The 25,314-nt window shown below is 34.0% G+C and overlaps 1 protein-coding gene across 1 annotated transcript in view; it reads right to left on the bottom strand.

The window, feature by feature from the left end:
* The window catches only part of CLPX (caseinolytic mitochondrial matrix peptidase chaperone subunit X), a 40,450-nt gene that overhangs the window by 3,906 nt on the left and 11,230 nt on the right, over nt 1-25,314 (bottom strand). Inside the window, exons 4-11 of the mRNA XM_079125665.1 lie at nt 20,284-20,438; nt 17,687-17,846; nt 15,525-15,566; nt 7,079-7,255; nt 6,551-6,715; nt 5,650-5,738; nt 4,236-4,400; nt 679-978 (exon numbers count right to left, since the gene is read on the bottom strand). Of these exons, the coding sequence (XP_078981791.1) occupies nt 679-978; nt 4,236-4,400; nt 5,650-5,738; nt 6,551-6,715; nt 7,079-7,255; nt 15,525-15,566; nt 17,687-17,846; nt 20,284-20,438 (1,253 nt within the window). The remainder of the gene's footprint in view (nt 1-678; nt 979-4,235; nt 4,401-5,649; nt 5,739-6,550; nt 6,716-7,078; nt 7,256-15,524; nt 15,567-17,686; nt 17,847-20,283; nt 20,439-25,314) is intronic.

Here is a 25,314-nt window from a genome sequence, read left to right on the forward strand (position 1 = left end):
ATGATAAAGGGGCTTGACTTTAGGCAGTGACAAAAGAAGACTAATATTTAGAGATGTTAAATTCATAAAACCCAAAACATCTGCTATCTGGATGGATGTGTGGGCTAGAGTGACCTCCAAGTGTTTGCTACAGATATGTAGATATGAAAGTTAATAAAACTTTATTTAGACAAGTGTATAAAAGTACACCTGTAATCCCAGTGAGTTGGGAGGTTGAAGCAAGAAGATCACAAATTTGAGACAACTTAGTGAGACCCTGTCTCAAAATAATAAAAAGGGCTGGGGGTGAACCTCAGAGGGTAAAGCATCCCTGGGTTCAATACCCAGTAGTAGGGGAAAAATAAATGAAAGTGTATATGGTACGTGACAACAAAAACATTTAGAATGTCAAGGATGAAAGGATAATCCTGTGTATTTGGTTTAGAGGGGTAGGCTAGTGACTATTTCTTTCTATATACATCCTTGGGCTTTATATTACAACAATATTTAATTCAGAAAAAATGAAGCCCCTAAATGTCTATGTAACACCATGTGCCTTCCTGTATTCATAGATACAGACCTAGGAACAGGTAGCTATTCCAGATGAACAGAATTCCTTTTTAAATCTGGAAGGCTAATTTACATAGAATTTTAATAGCGAGAAAATAATAAACTAAACATGAAAAGTAAAAACCTAACCTTATCCATGCTGAATAAGGCTTGGTATTGAGGAATAACAGCATTACGTGGCTCAGTTAGTATTTGTACAAGTGTTTTCTCATCTAGGCTATGCAAAGGAACCACCACAGGTAATCGTCCCACAAACTCAGGAATCATGCCAAATTCAATGAGATCTCTGGCTTCTACATGACGTAACAACCGATCTTTTTCTTCAATGTCTTGGTGAGTATTTGATTCTCCACTTCGATTAGCAAGATCTGCAGCAGCTGCAGCCCTTCTGCCTTTTCCCAGATTAGATGGTGTTCCAAATCCAAGATACTGTCAAAGAAAACAGGCATATTATAAACAGTAGAATAAAGCTGCACTGCATTAAGTACTTTACATACATACCTCATGTGATCTTTGCAACAATTTTATAAAAAAAGTTCTATTATTATTCACATTTTATAAAGTTGTAAAACAGGTTTATAGAGATTAAGTACTTTGACCAAAGTCTTGCTGTTAAGTGGCAAACCAAGAACTTAGGTCTCTCTGCCTTTAGAACCAAGAACATAACCATTACAGGATAACCAACTCCCCAAGTATCCTAGCAGAAGTAGATATGTAAGACCTAATAAGTGAAGTCCCTTAAAATTCAGTTAATAAGGTTGCAGAGTTTAGCCAAGACCACTAGAAAAGTGTGATTTCTAAAAGCTGTGAGAACTACGAAAATGGAGATATCAATTTTTTGTCATCAAAGTTAATTTTGCACTACTATAAATTATGATAATGCCTATGGAATAAACAGTCTTACAGAAAAATAATCTACAAACGATCAGATTCTGCACTGTTGTAGTTTTGGGGTTTCATTTGGCATTGGCATTCCATTGTGAAACATTCTACTAAAATTACAAGTCATGTTAAGCATTCTACTAAAATCATGATTTGGGGCTGTATACATCAACCTATGAGTTAGAATAATTCAAATTTTGTAAGGAACCTAAGGATGATCCTAATCCTAAGTCCTACCTAATGCTAACTTTGTTAAATGAGGGTTGAGTATTGAAAGGTTTATAGATCTTACTGCAATCAACATACAAGAACCATACTATAGTCATCTGTTAAGTTTAATTCTGACATGTCATATAGTTTTCGTTAAAAGTACAAAAGAAGTACATGCTATCCAAGAACACAGCCTAAGGGCCGGGATTGTGGCTCAGTGGTAGAGCACTTGCCTAGCATGGGTGAGGCACTGGGTTTGATTCTCAGCACCACATTATTAATAAGTGAATAAAATAAAGGTCTATCAACATTAAAAAAAAAAAAAAGAACAACAACAACATAATAGCCTAAGCTAAAAATTGGTCTACACTGCACTAAATGTTTGTGTCTCCCCAAAATTCAAATGTTGAAATCCTAACCCCCAAGGTGATGGTATTAGGAGGTAAGCTTTTGGGACATGATTAGGTCATAGGGTGGAGTTCTCATGAATGGGAATAGTCTCCTTACAGACCCCCCCCCAGAGAGATCCTTTGCCTTTCTGCCATGTAAGGTTAACAGTGAGAAGACAGTCATCCATGAGGAAGCAAGTCCTCATGAGACATCAGATCTGCTGGTGGCTTGATCCTGGACTTCCTAGTCTCCAGAACTGTGAGAAAGAAATTTCTGTTTGCAAAGCACCTAATCTCTGATATTTTATTACAGCAGCCTGAATAAATTAAGACACTATTCCTCTGATTCTTCAAGCTGTGTACATGAAGAGTTGCAAAATACCTTTCATTTGATAATTTAAACATTGAAATTTATCTAACATAAAAGCATATATAGTAATAAATCTATATACTCATTTTATAAAGATTATAAATCTCAGAATATATGCCTGAAGACAGCCTTTACCCCAAAGGGGAAGTCTTAAGAGGGAGAATATATACAGGTAGAAAAGTATTTTAAGTACAATGACAGACGACTACTGGGCTCTGTGGCAGTAGAAAAGATCCATATACTGGGGAAAGAGGTGACCAACAAAATCTTCACAGAGAAACTGATTGGTCATAATAGTCTAAGTCTTAAAAAAAGATGAACCATTATTTGCTGACTGAATTGATATAGGGGAAGGCATGGGCAAAAGCAAGAGGAATAAAAAGACTGTAAACAGTTTCATATGGTATATTATTTAATATTGTATTTTTGGCTTTCAATGAAGGTTGATTAAAAAAATAATAGCTACATTGATGTTCTTAATCTTCTATAAAATCATTCTTGAAGAGTCTCATGTCTCTCCATTACATACAGATATACGTATATATCCTTTTAAAACTGTCTCTCCTAAAAATCTTCCTCTCTTAGGTATTAGTAGAGCCCATCACTTCCCCCTATTTTTTGTTAATCAGTTCATAGCTAAATGGAGTAACTTAATTCTCAATAGATCAAAACTATTGTCTAAACCTTCCTTTTACATGTTTTTATTCTTTTCTAATATTATTTTTAATTGTCCTCTACTGCGTGTTTCAACATCAAATCCTTTTTAGAAGTATAAAGAAATATTAATTATAAATTAGTATGAGAACATGGTCCCTGTCTTTGTTACAGAATTTCAAATACAAGGTTATCTCTTACTCACACATGAAGGAAAAAAAAAATCCTTCTAATTTATTAGTTTATGCAGAATATCAATGGCAAGAAAATACAGTTAATAGTTAATTTATATTTTTCCTACAGTTAAAATTCTACATAAATTCATAGAAAAATAAAAATCTAACCTTATTCATGCTAAATAAAGCCTGATTACATGGTTCAGTTATTATTTGTAAACATGTTTCCTCACGTAGGCTATGCACAGAACTCCCATGAGCAACTAATAACTACTATACTGCTACTTAAACTCATGCATTAAACTAGGCACTGACAACTGAGGAGACTCAAAGCAAAAAATCTAGCGAACAGCTAATTTGAGGTATTCATTTTGGTAGAATGTTATGTAATATACAAGTGAACATTTGTGGCTGGCTGTTAGGTAAAGCACAAAAACATGGAAAACACAGGAATACGCTATACTTCTTGCCACCATTATATTTTATATAATCAATCAACAAATAGGTGCTGGGCACATACTTTGAAGGCGTGAAGCAGTCAGTCTCGATCCCAGTTAAAAACAGGGCTTATAAGAATGTTAAAAAAAAAAAAACAAAAAACTATGAAACTAGTAAAAAATGACAACCCCACTCCCAAATGCTTCCCTCCATTTGTGAATGCCAGCAATGATTTATGACAGACTCTATGGGCAGGGACAATGGAAACAAGCTGTTTACTAGACTCCAGTAAACTGGGCAGGAGAAATGAATAAAAAATTTTACTGATAGAGCAGCTACCTCAAATAATAAGTGAACTCCTAAAATTGAATTCATCCTGTTATACTTTAAAAATGTCCATACATAGATAGTATTCTGAAATCCTCTAAATACTGCTCTAAAATTCAAACAATGTATTTCTGATATGCTCTTTAAAAAACCCAATGACTAGTCAGTAGATATGAGAACAGAAACTGAGTTTCCACCCTCCGTACCTCTGTAATGCTCCAACTCCTCAGAAAAACTTACCTTTTCATTTTTCCTCCTGCTAATGATTCTGTCTAAACCATTAAAAGCACCAGATGCAACAAACAGGATATTTGTTGTATCAACTTGTACTGTTTCTCCACGTAGTTTTCGGGAATTCTTCTCTGGAACATTGACTATAGTGCCTTCTAGTAGTTTTAATAAGCCCTAAATAAAGAATGATTTATAGCATTACCATATAAAAGTGCATTATTTATTATACTTAACATAATGGGATTTAATGGGGAAAATAATATGTGGTTATGGTCAATGAGCATAACTAATGAAAACTCCTACATGACAACATGAAAAATCAAATGTACTTATCACATTAATAATTCATAAATTTATTCTGAAATGGATACAAGACTCCTGATGTATTATAATTGAGGAAATAGTCAATCTAAAAAGTTGTTTTTGATAATAAAACCATAATTCTGACCAAAAGACAGAATTATGATTCTATAAAATGGTTCCTAAACATGGTGGGAACATTCAAAATTTGAAAATAGTTGGTTTGTCTTTCACATAAATTCTTTTCTACTCCAGTTTAAACTTTGGGAATATATTTTGAGATGCCTTCATAAAAGAAAAAAAATTATCCAGGACATACCTTTGTATATCACTGTCAAAAACAAGTGAAAAAGTGAAGCAGTTGCTTTGACCTTTAGTTTATATCATAATTAATTACCATTAAAAGATTAAGTTTGGGGGTGGGGTTGTAGCTCAGTGGGAGAGTGCTTGCCTAGCACACGTGAAGCACTATGTTCGATCCTCAGCACCATGTAAAAATAAATAAATTGAAAAAAAAAAAAAAAAAAAGGTTAATTTGGGGGCTGGGGTTGTAGCTCAGTGGTAGAGTACCTGCCTAGCATGTGTAAGGCACTGGGTTTGGTCCTCAGTAGCACATAACAAATAAATAAATAAAATGAAGGTATCATGTCCATCTACAACTTAAAAAAATATTTTTAAAAAAGGTTAAGTTGGCCAATAGATCATTGTAACTTCAATTATGACTCTATAAGGAATGACACACTATTTGACACCTATCTTCTAACCAAGTGGAAGGAATAAGAAACATTTATGATTCATTCATGTTAGAACCAGAACTTTCTTCAGTAGTCTTTTAGAATGCTTAACTGGGCCTTTGAGGAATAAAAACAATGAAAATTAAAATTTTATTTTTCCTGTCCTTTAAAATATTTTTAATTTCTTTTAAGAAAAATAATTTGTTACATTAATCCATTAATAACTTTTAGGATCAGAACTACTTTAAAATGACATGTGAAGTTTAGGGTGAAAGAAATAAAACAAAGTAATTAAAAAAATCTAATTGTGAAACCAAACGTACAATATTTGGGAAGTTGATGTATTCCCTTCCTTTTAGTGGGCTTGAACAAAATATTCAACTGCTTACTTGCTGAACGCCTTCTCCACCTACATCCCGTAATTGATGAATGCCTGGCACACTGCCAATCTTATCTACTTCATCCAGAAAGACAATTCCTATAATTAAGGAGGATTCTATTTATAATATGAAAACAATATACACAAGATAGCCTCAGCTTTAAAGCACTAGAGAGCTACAGAGCAAGGCTGTTCAATTTTTCATTCTTAACATATGTGATGGGTTATTCTGAAAATATACTGCTCCCTTGTTCATTTATCATTTTGTGCAAATATTTTGAAATTTATTCTACAGAACATCATTTGAGTACAATAAGCAAAGCTCTTTGACAATAGTTATCTACCCCGCTAATATATTCAAGTTCTTTATTATGAGAAGCTGAGATATAGTGCAGAAGCATGAGGTATATGCAGTGCTGGCAGTAGCAAAACTTTAACTTATTCTTTCTCACCTACATTCTTGTCTTAAAAGGAATTTGGACAGGAAGCTGTCATGCTCTTCATGTAAATAAGTAAATAGGATAGATGGAGAAATGAAGCATTTATGCCATCCTTGTAGGGCAACAGGCTAAACTTTTTCTAGACTCACCCATTCTATACTTGCCCGCTCTTGCTCAAGTCCCCACCCTGCCCGTGCCCCAGCATTAGAAGTCTGGAGGGGAGTTAGAACAGGAAAAGCAATGATAATGTTAAGCACCTAATGGAATAATAACTTGACCCTAACAGTTACCTTAATGACCATAAGATGAAGCAAACTTGTGGCCCTTACTGGGTATGCTAGAAAGTATGTAACAACAGTACTTCTATATAATTACAGAATTTTAGTCATTAACTCAAAATAAATGTTGTTTCTTAATATTAATTTCCCAAAAAATTAAATTTAGGGATAGACAAGCTAGCTGACAACATACCTTGTTGTGCTTTTTCTACATTATAGTTGGCATCTTGGAGCAGTTTGGCAATCACAGATTCAATATCTTCACCAACATATCCAGCCTGAGTCAAGGTTGTACAATCACAGATAGCAAAAGGGACATCAAGGCATTTAGCTAAAGTTTGTGCCAGCAGGGTTTTACCTATAAATAGAAACAGAAACTAAAAGTTTACTAAAAATAAATTGACATAAATTTTTCTATAAAAAAGCAAAATAAATTAGTTTATAATAAAGGCTATTAACTGGCAGGTCTTTACTATTATTTGGATCTAATTTTATCTTATTATTATTTCTGTTAAGAAGTTAGGAACTGGCCTGAAGGTCAGAACTAATATCTCAAGGTTAGTTTGAAGCCTAAATAAGAAAACTGACAATGTTTTTAGAAAATCGGTCTTGGGCTTTCTTTTTAAAAGCCAGAATCCCTCAGTTGCAGGTATAGGTTACAGAATCACTTATATTCTATTTTTTTTAAGAAAACAGTAAAATTTCCCAGAAAGTTATTTACCTGACCCAGTTGGTCCAAGCAGCAAAATATTACTTTTTTCAAGTTTTATATCATCATGAGAAGAATCCAATACTTCACCTCCTCGTTTTTCCTGAGGTATTTGTTGATTTACCTGTTGCTGCATTGATGCTCCTAAAGCATTACCATGTGGGCTAATTCCAGCAATCTGAAGCAATTCTGAAAAAATGCCAAAGGAATTACTAGAGCTGCATCTCCAATTTTTTGAATATAAGCCCCATAAAACTATACATCTAAAACTGAATTACAATTTAGAAAAGTTTAAATATGTCAACATTCTGTCTTATCTAAAAAGGAAAAAAATCTCAAATTATGTCTAGTGACAAAAGTACAACACAAAATTATACAAGGAATCAAGAAAATGGATTCTTAAGCAAAGGATGAGATAAGAGAGCAATTGCAGGCAATGAATGATAATACCAATAAGCTGAAAGAGCACCTGCAGGAAGCAAAAGATCATTTCAACAAAGAGATAGAGATTCTCAAAAAACACCAAACGGAAATCCTTGAAATGAAGGAGACAATAAACCAAATAAAAAACTCAATGGAAAGCATCACCGACAGACTAGACCACTTGGAAGACAGAACCTCAGACAATGAAGACAAAATATTGAATCTTGAAAATAAAGTTGCCCAAACAGAGAAGATGGTAAGAAATCATGAACAGAATCTCCAAGAACTATGGGACATCATGAAAAGACCAAATTTAAGAATTATTGGGATTGAGGAAGGCACAGAGATACAAACCAAAGGAATGAACAACCTATTCAATGAAATAATATCAGAAAATTTCCCAAACCTGAAGAATGAAATGGAAAATCAAATACAAGAGGCTTACAGAATACCAAATGCACAGAATCACAACAGATCCATACCAAGGCACATTATAATGAAAATGCCTAACATTCAAAATAAAGATAGGATTTTGAAGGTCGCGAAAGAAAAACATCAGATTACATATAGGGGGAGACCAATATGGATAGCAGCAGACTTCTCAACCCAGACTCTAAAAGCTAGAAGGGCCTGGACCAACATATTTCAAACTCTGAAAGAACATGGTTGCCAACCAAGAATCCTATACCCAGTAAAACTAACCTTCAGATTTGAAGATGAAATAAAATCCTTCCATGATAAATAAAAGTTAAAAGAATTTACAAATAGAAAGCCTGCACTACAGAATGTTCTCAACAAAATATTCCATGAGGAGGAAATGAAAAACAACAATGGAGGTCAGCAAGGGGAGGAACTACCTTAGAGAAAAACCACTCAAAGGAGAAACCAAGCCAACTTAAAAACCAAAAATAAGCCAAATGACTGGGAATACAAATCATTTCTCAATAATAACCCTGAACGTTAATGGCCTAAACTCATCAATCAAAAGACATAATGGACTGAGAGTAGAAATCAATGACATAGTAAAAAAAGGAAATTACTCCAACACTTGGAGACTAAATAATATGCTATTGAATGAAACATGGATAACAAAAAATATCAGGGAGGAGATTAAAAAATTCTTAGAGGTCAATGAGAATGATGATACAACATATCAAAATCTCTGGGACACTATGAAAGCGGTACTAAGAGGAAAATTCATTGCATGGAGCGCATTCCAGAAAAGAATGAAAAGTCAACAATTAAATGACCTAACATTACAGCTCAAAGCCCTAGAAAAAGAAGAACAGAATAACAGCAAAAGTAGTAGAAGACAGGAAATAATTAAAATCAGAGCTGAAATCAATGAAATTGAAACAAAAGAAACTATTCCAAAAATTGACATAACAAAAAGTTGGTTCTTTGAGAAAGTAAACAAAATAGATAAACCCTTAGCCACACTAACAAAGAGGAGAGAGAAGACTCAAATTACTAAAATACATGATGCAAAAGGAAATATCACGACAGACACCACTGAGATACAGAACATAATGAGAAGTTACTTTGAAAATCTGTATTCCAACAAAATAGAAAGTACTGAAGACATTGACAAATTTCTAGAGACATATGCTTCTCCCAAACTGAACCAGGAGGACATACACGATTTAAACAGATCAATATCAAGCAATGAAACAGAAGAAGCCATTAAAAATCTACCATCCAAGAAAAGCCCAGGACCAGATGGATTCTCAGCCAAGTTCTACAAGACCTTCAAAGAAGAACTCATTCCAATACTTCTCAAAGTATTCCAGGAAATAGAAAAGGAGGGTACCCTACCGAACTCATTCTATGAAGCTAATATCACCTTCATACCAAAACCAGGAAAAGACACATCAAGGAAAGAAAATTTTAGACCAATATCCTTGATGAATATAGATGCTAAGATCCTTAACAAAATATTGGCAAACCGTATCCAAAAACATATTAAGAAAATTGTGCACCACGATCAAGTGGGGTTCCTTCCTGGAATGCAAGGATGGTTCAACATCCGTAAATCAATAAATGTAATCCATCATGTCAATAGACTTAAGGATAAGAATCATATGGTTATTTCAATTGACACAGAAAAAGCATTTGACAATATACAACACCCCTTCATGCTGAAAACACTAGAGAAAATAGGGATAGTAGGAGCATACCTGAACATTGTAAAGGCTATTTATGCTAAGCCCATGGCCAACATCATTCTTAATGGAGAAAAACTGAAACCATTCCTTTTAAAAACAGGAACAAGACAGGGATGTCCTCTTTCACCACTTCTATTCAACATTGTCCTCAAAACTCTAGCCAGAGCAATTAGGCAGACTAAAGAAATTAAAGGGATACGAATAGGAAAAGAGTCACTTAAGCTGTCACTATTTGCGGATGACATGATTCTATATTTAGAGGATCCAAAAACCTCCTCCAGAAAACTTCTAGACCTCATCAATGAATTCAGCAAAATAGCAGGCTATAAAATCAACACGCATAAATCTATAGCATTTTTATACGCAAGCGATGAAACAGCTGAAAAAGAAATGAGGAAAACAACTCCATTTGCAATAGCCTCAAAAAAAATAAAATACTTGGGCATCAATCTAACCAAAGAGGTAAAAGATCTCTACAATGAAAACTTCAAAACACTGAAGAAAGAAATTAAGGAAGACCTTAGAAGATGGAAAGATCTCCCATGTTCTTGGATAGGCAGAATTAATATTGTCAAAATGGCCATACTACCAAAAGTGTTATACAGATTCAATGCAATTCCAATTAAAATCCCAATGACGTACCTCACAGAAATAGAGCAAGCAATCAGGAAATTCATCTGGAACAATAAGAAACCCAGAATAGCTAAAGCAATCCTTAGCAGGAAGAATGAAATAGGGGGTATCGCAATACCAGAACTTCAACTATACTACAAAGCAATAGTAACAAAAACAGCATGGTATTGGCACCAAAATAGACAGATAGATCAATGGTACAGAATAGAGGACATGGACACAAACCCAAATAAATACAATTTTCTAATACTAGACAAAGGTGCCAAAAATATGCAATGGAGAAAAGATAGCCTCTTCAACAAATGGTGCTGGGAAAACTGGGAAACCATATACAACAGAATGAAACTAAACCCCTATCTCTCACCCTGCACAAAACTCAACTCACAATGGATCAAGGACCTTGAAATCAGACCAGAGTCCCTGCATCTTATAGAAGAAAAAGTAGGTCCAAATCTTCACCTTGTTGGCTTAGGATCAGACTTCCTTAACAGGACTCCCATAGCACAAGAAATAAAAGCAAGAATCAATAACTGGGATAGATTCAAACTAAATAGCTTTCTCTCAGCAAAGGAAACTATCAGCAATGCGAAGAGAGAGCCTACAGAGTGGGAGAATATCTTTGCCTCTCATACTTCAGATAGAGCACTAATTTCCAGAATATATAAAGAACTCAAAAAACTCTACACCAAGAATACAAATAACCCAATCAACAAATGGGCTAAGGAAATGAACAGACACTTCACAGAAGAAGATGTACAAGCAATCAACAGACATATGAAAAAATGTTCAACATTTAGTAATAAGAGAAATGCAAATCAAAACTACACTAAGATTCCATCTCACCCCAATTAGAATGGCGATTATCAAGAATACAAGCAACAATAGGTGTTGGCAAGGATGTGGGGAAAAAGGTACACTCATACATTGTTGGTGAAACTGCAAAGTAGTGCAGTCACTCTGGAAAGCAGTGTGGAGATTCCTTAGAAAACTTGGAATGGACCTACCATTTGACCCAGCTATCCCACTCCTCGGCCTATACCCAAAGGACTTAAAATCAGCACACTACAGAGATACAGCCACATCAATGTTCATAGCGGCTCAATTCACAATAGCCAGACTGTGGAACCAACCTAAATGTCCTTCAATTGATGAATGGATAAAGAAACTGTGGTGTATATATATATACAATGGAATATTACTCAGCTATAAAGAATAAAAAAATTATGGCATTTGCAGGCAAATGGATGAAACTGGAGAATATCATGTTAAGTGAGATAAGCCAATCTCAAAAATCCAAAAGAGGAATGATCTCACTGATAAGCGGATGATGACTCTTAATGGGGGATGGGAGTGGGACAAGAATGGAGGAAGGAGGGACTGTATAGAGGGAAAAGAGAGGTGGGAGGGGTGGGGGGGAAGAAAAAAATAATGGAATGAATCAAACATCATTACTCTATGTAAATTTATGAATATGCAAATGGTATGCTGTTACTCCATGTACACACAGAAACAACATGTATCCCATTTGTTTACAATAAAAATAAATTTTTAAAAAAATTGCTAAAAAAAAAAAGAAAATGGATTCTTTCCACCTTCATTATTTAATAAACGTGAAAGAAGAATGCTACTTCACACAAAGGAAGGGAGTAACAGTACTAAGAGTCAAAGAGCTTTAAATAGCTATATGTTTATAGAGCAATGTTCACTGTGATTCTGTTTCCTATTCTACAAAAGAGCAATAATACTTGTCCTGTCAATTTCAAACACATTGTTGAAAGGAGTAGAATAAGATGCAATTCATTTGGGGGCACATTTTCAGCAAGAAAAAACAATGAATGGAAAGAGAAGGGAAAAAGCAATTAGGTTCTAGTCTCAGTTCTATTGCTCCAAGGATATGGACCATGGAAAGTCACTTAACTTTCCTGGAACAGCTTCCTTATTTGCAATGTGAAAATAGTAATATAACCTTTATAGTTTCTTTCACATCTCAGAATGACTGTGTGAATTACCAAAAAACAAAACAAAACAAAACAAAACATGGTTAAGTCTCACTATTCCTGGCCCTATCTGAATCTGATTTTACTGGATCTCAAAAGGGAGCTCCCTAGTCCCTTTAATATAGTTAGAATGCTTAATTAGACAGGATTGATATTGCTGGTGAAGTATCAGGTTTATCAGCTGGGTCCCTATAAAAATGAATCTGTATTCTTGCTTTCTCTTGGTTGAGGGAAAGAATCCAACTAGTTTTTAAAGATTATCCAAAACTGTAAATATCTAGATTATTCCTGGTTCTTAGCATTTGAGAAATCTGATATCATACTTGTTTATATTTCTGGATGTTTTTTAGATTGTTTCTGAGAAATGGGTTAAGAATATCACTGCTTTCCAATGCATTATTTTAATCAAACCATAGATGGTTCAGTAGACAAACCTTATTATGGTCCTAATCCATCTGACTGTCATTTTTAAACTCTCTTTATAATTAAAGTCAAGGGTTATTCTAGTTATCAAAATTAACTATATTCAACTAACATGTGAATTTAATTTGTGCCACATTCAAGAGTTAATGATAGTGAAAAATTCATAATCCACATCAGGTAAGAAAACCTAGTCTCCTATATGAGTTCAATTAAGTTGTTGCTGGTAAAATCTTTTTTTTTAATTTTAGCAAAATCTAATATGGAAGGAATTTGGTTTTAGTTTAGCTGTGCCCAATGGAAAAAAATAATTCAGATGAATAATTTGTGAACAAAATTATAAGTGGTATATTAATTACAACTGAGCTACATGATATGTATTTAATTTACTCAGTGATTTAAATTTCTAAAAAGGAGGGATAACTTGCCAGGCACAGTGGCACATCCCTGTAATCCCAGCAACTCAGGAGGCCAAGGTAGGGGGATGGCAAGTTCAAAGCCAGCCTTAGCACTGGTGAGGCATTAAGCAACTCACTTATTTAGAGACACTGTCTCTAAATAAAACACAGAAGAGGACTGGTGATGTGGCCCAGTAGTTAGTGCACCTGAGTTCAATCCCTAGTACCAAAATAAAATAAAAAAATAAATAAAAAGAGGGATAATTTAAATGGTACAGACTAGTGTCTTCTTATTCCTTTTTTGTTTGTTTGTTTGTTTTTTGTTTTTTAGTACTAGGGATTGAACCCAGGGGCACTTTAACTACTGATATACATCCCCAGCCCTTTACATTTTTTACTTTGAGTCAGGGTCTCATGAAGTTGCTGAGGCTGTTCTTGAACTTGGGATCCTTCCACTTCAGCCTCCTGAGTAGCTGGTATTGTAGGCATGCACCACCATACCCAGCTCTCCATCATTCCATTTTATGACCATATGCCCCACAGTATACTTGAGATGACTCTTCTATTCTTTTAGGTAGTTCTCATTCCTGCATCTCTCTCACTATTTAAGCAGATCTCTCTAATAAGAGTTATGAGCAAGCAGGCTAGTATAGTAGTGGTAAGAAGCTCATTAGTGGACTGGGGTTGTGGTACCCAGTGGCAGAGTGCTTGCCTATCATGTGTGAGGCACTGGGTTTGATCTGCAGCACCACATAAAAATAAATAAAATAAAGGTCCATCAACAACTAAAATATTAATTAAAAAAGAAGCTCTTTAGCTGTGTGTAGCCATTGACATATTATTTAACACTTCTTTCAGTTTCTCATCTGTAAAATGGGGGTGAAAATAACAGTTTCTATCTCATGGGTTTGGGAAGATTAAATGAATATATGCAAAATACTTAGCACAGTGCTTGGCAGGCGATTTTAGTGTGTGTTATAAAAAAATTTGCTCTTACTATTTTCCTACTTTTTTTCAGACAACATAGCCCTTAAATGCAAACTAAGGATTTCATTGAGTGCTCAACTTAAGAAACAATATTATGTTCCAATGATGGAGAAAAAACAGTTACATCAGTATAAAAGTTGTATGCTGGTACCCAAAGGGGCTTAGGAGAATAATTTTGACTGCATATGATTTTGGTCTAATATCCTAACTTAGAGCCTAAAATCTTATGTAAGTCATTACTAAATTATACATAATGATATAACTTAAAATTTTTGTTCCAAGTCATCCAATATAAATTCAGATTGCTTTTACCGAAGTTATTAAATACTGTCAATTGTTAACATTTAAATTACATCAAATAAGTACATGTATTACATGACAGTTCTTTCAAAATATTCACTAGAGACTTTCTTTACTAATTCATACTAGTTCTACTAGTCATCAGTATACTTATGAGTATTGAATACTTAATTATATTTTTGGATTATGAAATATAAATTATATATGTCCTTAGTTTCTTATTTAGATCTTACATTTTTATATAATCAAATTCTACTGATTATATTTCTTAATTTTACCATGCACAATATATCAGCATTTCCACAGATTTAAAAACAACTAGTGACAAATACACTTTTCTTACATGCAGAAAATGTCATGCCACAGGTGGTAAAACAGTTATATTATGATGGCTCAGTTGTATGTGCACTATACTTCAAAGAGTCAATATATAATACTGCTTGGTTCAAAGGCAAATGTGTAAGTACCAAACTGTCAATTTCCCTCTAATATTTTAATTAGTAAAACAAAAAGTCATGTGAATCTTATGATGACACCTCTGGAACCTTCACCTTCTTGTGCAGCAGCCAAAACAATGGTTTAAGACATCAAAATGGTCACTCTCCTTGGTGTATTAGGTCCTTCTACAACCTCCATCAGACTATCTGATGTAGGTACTATCCATGGCTACAAACAATGCACTGGGGCTTATTCATAATTTGCAAGACTACAAGTTTCATAAATATCAAAAAATAAACTAGTTTCTGGCAAAAAGTAGTTGGAAGATATTTTGCCTCTATTAAAGTTCCAATCACTTATAGCAGGCCAATTCTAATTATAATTAAAAAACTGTCAATGTATTTATATTTATAAAAGAAAACTATATACAATACTTCATATTTCTCCAAGTTATGCTTTAAGAAGTGTCATAACAGAAAAGAAAGTCAACTACCTGAAATAACCCAATTACACAAATTAGCTGTGATAAATTGTTCCCAACTTAGGTAAACCATGTCTGATAAGCACACTGAGATAATATACATCTTTCTTGCATACAAGCAAATACATGTTTATCATTACTATTGCTGAGACACTTGACTGAGGTAAATTTCAAAAGGAAGGAAGATTGCAGAGGAGGACCTGAGAGATCACTTACTTGTAAATCTGTACTCATCTTCCCGTCTTCTTATTTCTAACTCTAAAAAAAAAGATGAAAAGATTACATATTAGTCTAGTTTTGGGGAACGATGAGTATCCCATTTCTTGCCCTCTTTCAAATATACTTAAAAGGATATATTCGGGGCTAGGGAGATAGCTCAGTCGGTAGAGTGCTTGCCTTGCAAGCACAAGGCCCTGGGTTTGATCCCCAGCACCCAAAAAAAAAAAAAGATATATTCATTAACATTGTTTTTAGCTCTTTACATGACATTATGAAAAAATGTATATGCTACCTCCTTTCTATATTAAACAAAACCAAACCAGGCTTAATGATGATTGTCCAGTTGCTAACGTTCACATGTCAGATTAAAAATAGGCATCTATTTTAAGAAAAGAGTACAATTTAAATTTTCAATGAGTTAAATAAAATCTTTCACATTATAAATATCATAACTGTTGCTTTCAGTACCTTAAACAATATCAATTTAACTGACTGAAGGAAACAGAAAAAATTTTGCTTCATGACTAGAGAGTGCCATTTAGACCTTGTAAAAATGATGGTTCCAAGTCTTCCATTAGTTATGACTTACACTTTCTAAAAATAAAGTAACTGATACTACCACATAACTATTCTGCCGTAAGTTCAACAAATGAACAAGCATCTTCACCGAAGTAAGTTATATACCAAAATAAGCTACTCGAGGTAATTGAAAGATATTATAGAGTTATAAATTTAAGTATTTAGCAGAATTTCCTCAAATCGTATTAGTAATGACTAAAAAGAACCTAAAAGGATGGACTATAGATCTAAATCAGAAAACAGGACTCTCTGGACAACAAGATAGACTTAAATATTTACATTTTATTCAGTTATTTTTTAATGAAAGGATTCTATTTATATAATATACATTATTGTCCACAGTAAGTTGAGATTACACAGTATACTGGTAATATTAGAATCTAAGATTTATAAAAATTGCACATACAATCACTTACAAATTTGCCCTTCACCTTGCACTCTACAGTTTGGGCCCACAAAAGAAAGAGTGCAAGATGTCTTGTATTAATAGTTACCATCTCCACATATCTCTGACTTAGGCAAATGAAATTCTGTATCCTGAACCCAAAAGAGAAGAACTGAGTAGTGTAGAGAATTACAATGATCTTTTCATGGTGAACTAGTTATGGTGAAGTCTGTAATTCAAAGACAATAACACAATCTCTAGCCCAGTGGTCTTCAACTTCCCCCCGCCCCCGGTAGTGCTTGGGATCAAAACCAGGGTCTCCCTCATGCTAGGCAAGCACTCTAGCATTGATCTACACACCCTCCACTTTCAAACATCTTTTCCTGAGGCCCTTAACAAGAAATACATTTTCTTTTAAATTTTAAATATATATTTTTTAGTTGTAGGCAGACATAATACCTTTATTTAATTTTTATGTGGTGCTGAGGATTGAACCCAGGACCTCATGTGTGCTAGGTGGGTGCTCTACGACTGAATCACAACCCCAGCACCAATACATTTTATTTTGTGACCAAAAGCCCATACATGTATAACTTAAAACTTATCTACAAGTAATGTACTCTGGCATTTTCTTTCTTTCTTTTGTACTAGGGATTGAACCCTGGGGCACTTTGCCACCTTCCCAGTTCTTTCTATTTTTTATTTTGAGACAAGAGTCACATTAAGTTGCTGAGCCTCTAAATCACAATTCTCCTGGCTCAGCCTTCCAAGTTGCTGGAATTACAGGCATGAGCCTCTATGCCCAGCTACTCTGGTATTTTCTATTCACTCCTTTAAAAAAAAAAATGCTATTTGCATCCTGCCAAGATGATTTCATATCCACTAAGGGAAAGCAACCTACATTTTGAACAATGCTACATTGTACTGAAAGCATTTTAGCCAGGCATGGTGGCACATGCCTGCAATCTGAGCAGCACAGGAGACTGAGGCAGGCGGATCACAAGTTCAAGGCCAGCCTCAGCAACTTAGCGAGCCCCTATCTTAAAACAAAACATAAAAAGGGCTGGGGATCAGTGGTTAAGCACTCCTGTGTTCAAGCCCTAGAAAATCATTTTAGATAAAAGCAAGGAATTACAAATAAAATTACTTCTAAGCATTGTAATTTCTATTTTGGTCAATTATCAAAAGTACTAACCTCTAGGTGTTAATGATGTCTGCTTTTCAACCTCTGCTTGCTGTCTCAGATTGGCTGGGATATTATTATATATCCTCTTATAATGATTATACACAGCAACTGAAAGCACCTTCTTAGCAAACGACTGGCCAACAACATACTTGTCGAGGTAGTTATATATCTGAAAAAAAGATTAGGTATAAATAAGTTACTATGAGTTATAAAAGCACACACATTATAAAGTTATGTGCTGAACATAATGGCAGAGTTTTAAATCTGAACAGACTCTCATTAAAAATAAAATGCTAAGGACATGATACATTAAGTAGAAATGATTCAAAGGTCTAAATCTTAAATGAACAAAACTACATCATTAGGTTTCTAGCTTAACAAAATATTACTGTTCTCTATTAGTGTTATGCTAATTTCTGTTCTATAAAAAATGCCATAGATTCTAATGTTTTTTCAAAAAGTTAACATTAAAGTCACTGAAATACCTACCCATGCTACCATAGATATAAAGGTATCATCATTAATGTAAATCATTTAAAAAAATCTTTTCTATACCTCTCTCAATCACACAAATGTAACATTGTTCAAAGATACTGTATTATAAAACTACCCTTTTCAGAAACAGACATTATATAAGTAAAAGGCATAAGTTATATTACCAGTATCCATGTATTTTTTTTTTTTTTTTTTGGTGGTGGTGGGGATTGAACCCAGGGCTTTATGCATGACAGGCAAGCACTCTACCAACTGAGCTACACCCCCAGCCCAAGTATCCATATATTTTACTACTCATAAACACTTAGCTCTTTCTCTGATATTAATCTTAAAGTCTTCATTTATCTAAACGGCAATCTAAAAGCCTTATTTTTTTTTTTTTTTCTTTCAGAGACTGAACCTAAGGGTATTTTACCCTGGAGTTACACCCCCAATTCGTTTTATTTTTCATTTTAAGACAGGGTCTCACTAAGTTGTCCAGGCTGGCCTCAAACTTGCAATCCTCTTCCCTCAGCCTCCCAGGGTAAATTCCTTCAGTTTTTAGTGAATAAAAATGAACAGTTAATTATCACTGACCCTTAAAAATAAACTGCTTATGTATTTTCTAAAACTTTAACTCAACTGAAGTCTACACAAACTAGGAGACATATAAAACTTAATAGCTACACACACACACATTTTTAATGAGGTACTGAGAACTGAACCCTACCTGTAGTCTACCATTGAGCTTCATCTCCAGCTCGGTTTTACTTTTTATTTTGAGTCAGGATCTCACTAAGCTGCCCAGGTTGGCCTCCAACTTGCAATTCCCTTGCCTGAGCCTCCTGAGTCAATGGAATTACAAGTGGGTGCCACGATGCCTAATTCTTAATAGCTATATTTTCTATGACATTACTTTTACATGACAAATTCCTTAGCTGACACACAACTAAATTGTATTGTAGATTTTAAAATCTATAATCTATTCCTCATAAATTACATATATGAATCTTCAAATCTGTCACAGCACATTTAGGGATAGAGACAAATACATAATATAATACACAGCAATAAAATATATATATTTATATACACATATATATATATATATACACTGAGACAGAGTGAGAAATAATTTAAATGTACTCATATCTGAGACACTGACAGAAGAATAAGACCAGGAGGCAAGATCTCCTGGTTCTTAAAAATCACATATCATGTGCCCAAAGGAGCTATCACGTACACTCTGCCATGTTTCACAAGACTAAACCACACTCTGCTTGAAACTTCTGGCAAGAGCCCACATCACAAAAGCCAAGATGATATACAGGGCAGCCCTAGCAGTAACTGTGAAAAAAATTACTTGACATTGTTAAACTAAAAGTTTTTCTACCGTAAAACAGACTAATTTAAGGGGGAAAATTGCAGATTAGTGTTACTTAGGGGCCCACACTAACAAAATAAGTCAATAGCTGGAATTTTTAAAAGAATATTATTTCAGATTAACTAGGTATTAACACCATTTTAATTATATCCAATTATATTTCATTAATACTAAGTATTAATTATGACAGGGGAAAAAGCAATGGACTCCAAACATAAATTCCAAGCATCAAATATCAATAACAAGTTAGCCAGATAGAGCCTATAGTGAGAACTTACAGGGCTGGGGTTGTGGCTCAGTGGTGAGCACTTGCTTGGCATGTGTGAGTCACTGGGTTCAATCCTCAGCACCGCATAAAAATAAATAAATAAAATAAAGGTATTGTATGCATTTATAGCTAAAAAATATTAAAAAAAAAAAAAAAAAAGAATGTACAGCTAAACATAGAGGCACACACCAGTAATTCCAGTGACTTGGGAATGCTGGGGCAGGATTGCAGCCAGCCTCTAAAACTAAGTTAGACCCTCCTGTCTCAAAATAAAAAGAACTATAAGAAAGACTGAGGTTGTAGCTTAGTGGTAGAGCATCTGTGTGTTCAGTCCCTGATAACACACACATACAAAACCCAAAAAACTATTTACAATACTTATTTACCTACTAGTGTTAGAATTCAATATAAAATGGGGAGAGGAAAGTAATATAATGTTTTCAAGACAAAATACTTATAAGACTGAGCTAACACTTATACCTTCTTGGGGGGAGGAGGAGGTTTCTGTTGGAATGCCAATTTCACAGCTTCTGCAGCTGATTCCGGTTCTTTAATTATGCTTTTCTTTGAGTCTGCTTCAGACAGGACAACAAAAAAGTGATGGCATTTTTCACACTTTACAAAACGAGTGGATGCTGAAAAAGAAAACAGAAATCAGCAAAGGAACATTTAAAAATAATCCCAGTAGTGTTTTTAACCTAAAAGACTCACTGTAAATGAAAATTTATGCAGTGACAAAAAGTAGGTTGCAGTTCACTCCACTAGCCACAATAACAGCCTTGTGTATATAATATTACAAGGACCAACGAATTCAGTAAACTCTATTCATTTCTACTAGGTTCCTTCCATTTTGTGATATATTTCATTAAGAAAAGACTGAGATTATTCCAAGTTCCTATTCATGAAAGGCAGTTTCAAAAACCACTTTGAGAATATTGAAAAATCATATATTTTTGCTGAAATATTTGAATGAACAGTGAATGAAAGTCAAGCACAGATTAAAGTATTTTTCCAATATTTTATTATGAAATATTTCAGGGCTGGGGAAGATAGCTCAGCAGGTAGAGTGCTTGCCTTGCAAGCACAAAGTCCTGAGTTCGATCCCCAGTACCGCCAAAAAAAAAAAAAATTCAAACCTTGACTTGGTAAATATATCAAATTATTTCATAGTTTATTTCACCCTCAATTACTCCACAAGTTCTTGTTTTCTTTTTCTTTTTTTTTCCCCACAGTGCTGGGAATCAAACCCAGGGCCTCATGCATGCCAGACAAGCATTCTACCACTAAGCCAGCCTCTAACTCCTATTTTTTTGTTTGAAAAGTCACTAAGAAACTAACAAAATAACCTTAGTTATATTGGTTTGATTTCAAGATAATCATATAGTTTTTAAAAAAAAAAGTCTGTAGTTGTAGGTGGACAGCATGTCTTTATTTTATTTGTTTTTATTTTTATGTGGTGCTGAGGATCGAACCCAGTGCCTCACACATGCTAGGCAAGCGCTCTGCCATTGGGCTAGAGCCCCAGTCTCAGCCCCAATCATATAGATTTTGAAAGCAACAAAGGGTAGTTAAAAATGAAGATAAAATGGGCTTCTCAATTCTAAAGCATCAGCTATAGTTTATCCTGTGTTAAACCAAATATGATTTTCCTACCTTTTCTTTCTTTTTAAAATATGGCTATATGATGTCGACTTATGAATATAAATGCTCTTGGCATTTTCCAAGCCTAATCCTATTAATGGTAACCAGGGACCTCAGAAAGCAGCATGGAAGAGCATCCCATATAAATGCAAATAATGAATACAGATTTGATAAATCTAGATAATACAATTATATGGGCTATTTCTGTGTGTGTGCATGTGTGTGTGTGTGTGTGTATCATCCAGCTAGACAAGTAAAAAGAAAAAAAAAAAAAAAAAAAGAAGACATAAGAATTTTAAGAAAATTTTTCTTCTTTGGGAAAATTAAAAATATTAATACCTATTCATAATTACCAAGCAAGCACACCTAAGTCTTCACGAAATAATCTAAATGAATAGATTATTCCATACATAAAAAAATAAAACTCATTATTAATTCAGTCAATTTAATTTTTATTTTTTCCAATCTTAAACACAAGGCAATTAAGAATACAATGTGGATAAACTCTAGCATAAAACTTTAAACTCCAGGAGAGCTCAAACATGTTTTCTATTTAATGATCACCTATAAATGTTAACCTAAAGAAAAAGATCAAGCCAGTCCAAATACCTGCAATAAGCCCAAATAATCACCACTTCCCACCAATGGGAATAGAGCCAATGTCTTATTTTATTATAAGGCACCAGTTTACCCGCGACCTGATGGTTAACGAGGAAAGAATTAAGAGGCAGAGAAGCCTCTGATCTAGTTCAGGCTGTATGACAGGAAAATCTGGCCTATGAACATAAGAACAAAATATTTCTCTAAGGAAATAGGTCAAAGGGAAAGAGATTAAACATCAACATATCACATCTCTGCTTACTCTGGAAAGACTGCTTAAATTCAACTTGAATACTCTATTTACAATACAATTTTACAGTGAAAAATGTTCCATATATACCCAAATTCAAGGAATGAATTTTATTTATTAAAATGCTAAGTAAGGAAAAAATACAAGCATTGTAAGCATTAACGTTTTATTCCTGAAAAGGGGGGGCATGAATTTTAATTTTGTTAAATTACCAGGGAATACGTACTTTTTTCTTTAAATGATTACAAGTATCATAATATAGTCCTTTCTATAATACTGATGCCAATAAATATTCTTGTAGAATATGCCAAAATAAGAAAGACAACCTTAGTGAAAACCTTCTCAGATTTTTGCTTTCTTTGGTTTTTGTTTGTTTTTGTTTTGTGTGTGTGGTACTGAGAATGGAATCATACTTGGGCATGCAAGGCAAGTGCTCTACCACTGAACTTCACCCTCAACACTGGGAGATTTGTTTAAATAAAAGTTCCTCATGATTCCAAACACAATTCAGGTTCCAAAATAAAATCTCCAAACCAGAGTAATAATGTTCAATACCAACCTCAACAGACACATAAGTACAGTAAGCCTTCACAAGTATTAGGTATGTAAAAAATAAAAATAGCTAAAGGGTCTATCTTAAATAAAAAAAACTTCATGTTTGACAAATTATTTTTAATATGTAAAAGAAAATTTAAGAAAAATACACAGAATATTAGTCCTTACAAACATTCTTAGATTTTCTTAACATCCCATTTCGGATGATTTTACACATATTCGTATGGTATCTATCTATAAAAAATGTATTTTATTTCCACAATGTCAAACAAGAATACCCTATTTTAACACTAGCAAAGAAAACAACAAAAATCACTACAACTATCCTCAGAAGATAGAACAGTGTACTGCAGAACCCATAACCTAAAATAGTTTTTACATCTTTAAATAGCTGAAAAATGACAATGAAAGTTAAATAAAATTCAAATCTCACTGTCCATATACAAAATTTTGTTGGAACAGCCACATACATTCATTTACATTGTCTATTGTTGCAGAGTAGAATAGCTGCAACAGAAACTAAATGTACCCAAAAGTCTAAAATATTTATTATTTGGCCTTACACAGGGAAAGTTTGTTGACTTATGCTATACAACATTTAAACGAAAAAACTACCCACAGAAAGGACACTTGCAAATCATGTATCTGGATATGGGTCTAGTGTCAAAAATATATAAAGAACTCTTCAACAACAAGAAGATGACACAATTTTAACATGGACAAAGGATTTAAATAGCTATTCTTTCAAAGAAGATATACAAATGGCCAATAAGCACATGAAATGATTCTGAACATTACTCATCAGGGAAATACAAATTAAAAACCACCATTTGATACTATTTCACAATCACTACCAATCAAAAGTAAACATTAAAAAAGATGTGGAGAAACTGGACTCTTCACACTGCTGATATGATTATAAAAGGGCACAAATGCTGTAGAAAACTGTCTGGCAAGTCTATAAAAACTAAACATAGTTACCATATGACTCAAAAATTCCATTCCTACCTACCCAAGAGAAGTAAAAAATGTATGTCCACACAAAAACTTATGCATTAGTGTTCACAGAAACATTATTCACAATAGCCAATGAGAAGAAACAATCCAAATGTTCATTAACGGATGAGTGGCTAAAAAATGGGATTTTTCAACAATAAAAGACAATGAGCAAGGCTGAAGGTGTAGCTCAGTGGTAGAGTGCTTGCCTGGCATGTGTAAGGTTTGATCCTCAGCACCACATAAAAAAAAAAAAAAAAAAAAGTACAATAAAGTTTAAAAAAAAAAAAAAAGGACAATGAGCTGGCGGCACACCCTGTAATCTCAGTTACTCAGGTGCCTGAGCAGGAGGATCCTGAGTTCAAAGCCAGCCTCAGAAAAAGTGAGGCGCTAAGCAACTCAGTGAGACACTGTCTCTAAACAAAATACAAAATTGAGCTGGGATGTGGCTCAGTGGTTGAGTGTCTCTGAGTTCAATCCCTGGTACCCCTCTGCAAAAAAAAAAAAAAAAAAAGACTGAAATATTGATACATGCTACAACCAGGATGAACCTTGAAAATATGCTAACTGAAAGAAACCAGACAAAAATGCCATCTATTGTATAATACCACTATATGAAATATACAGAACAGACAAATTCACAGAGACAGAAACTAGGTTAATGGTTGCCACAGCTAGGAGGAGAGGAAGGTGGAAAATGACTACTAAAGGCTATGAGATTTCTTTCCGGGATGATGAAAATGTTCTGGAATTAGAGAGCTGACTGTACAACTTAGGAACATACCAAAGTCACTAACTGTATGTTTTAAAATGGTGAAATGTATCATATGTAAATGAATTTTAAAAATCTTGAAAGAATGAGTATCAACATATATAGTTCTCAAAACATTGCTTTTCGGGCAGAGAAGCAATTTGCAAAAATATGAAAAACATATCATTTATATTTTTTCAAAAAGTGTATGTTCAATACAGATTTATTCCCAAAACCTTGACTTTATCCATAATGTCTGACTTTTTTAATAAAAGAAGGATACAAATGTATTCAAGTAATTAAAAATAATGAAAAAAATTTTTAAATTGCCAATTACATAAATGGGCCATTCACAAAAGAATTACAAGTGACCAAAAGTAAGAGAAAAGATGTTTATACTAGTAACTAAATAAGGGAAGATTTAAACAAAATAATCTGAGATCAAACAAAACTCTTTAGGATGAGGATGGCACAAGTTTTAATGTGTATACACAGAAGATCCTCCACATTCGAAAAGACACATTCTGAAAAGATTTTTACTGTGGGTAGGCAAAACCAATGGAAGAAAGGTTTGTTATACTCCAAGGTCTGCAAGTAAAGCACCAAGGAGAGGGGGCAGTGTCACATTCACCTATATTTTCTGAGCCTGGCAGTTATCTGACTCAACAGTTATTTGCTTGCTAAATTATGTATAAGTGCATACTCTTCTTTTACTCTT

Source organism: Sciurus vulgaris (assembly GCF_902686455.1).
Source record: "Sciurus vulgaris genome assembly, chromosome: 2".
Lineage (NCBI taxonomy): Eukaryota > Metazoa > Chordata > Mammalia > Rodentia > Sciuridae > Sciurus > Sciurus vulgaris.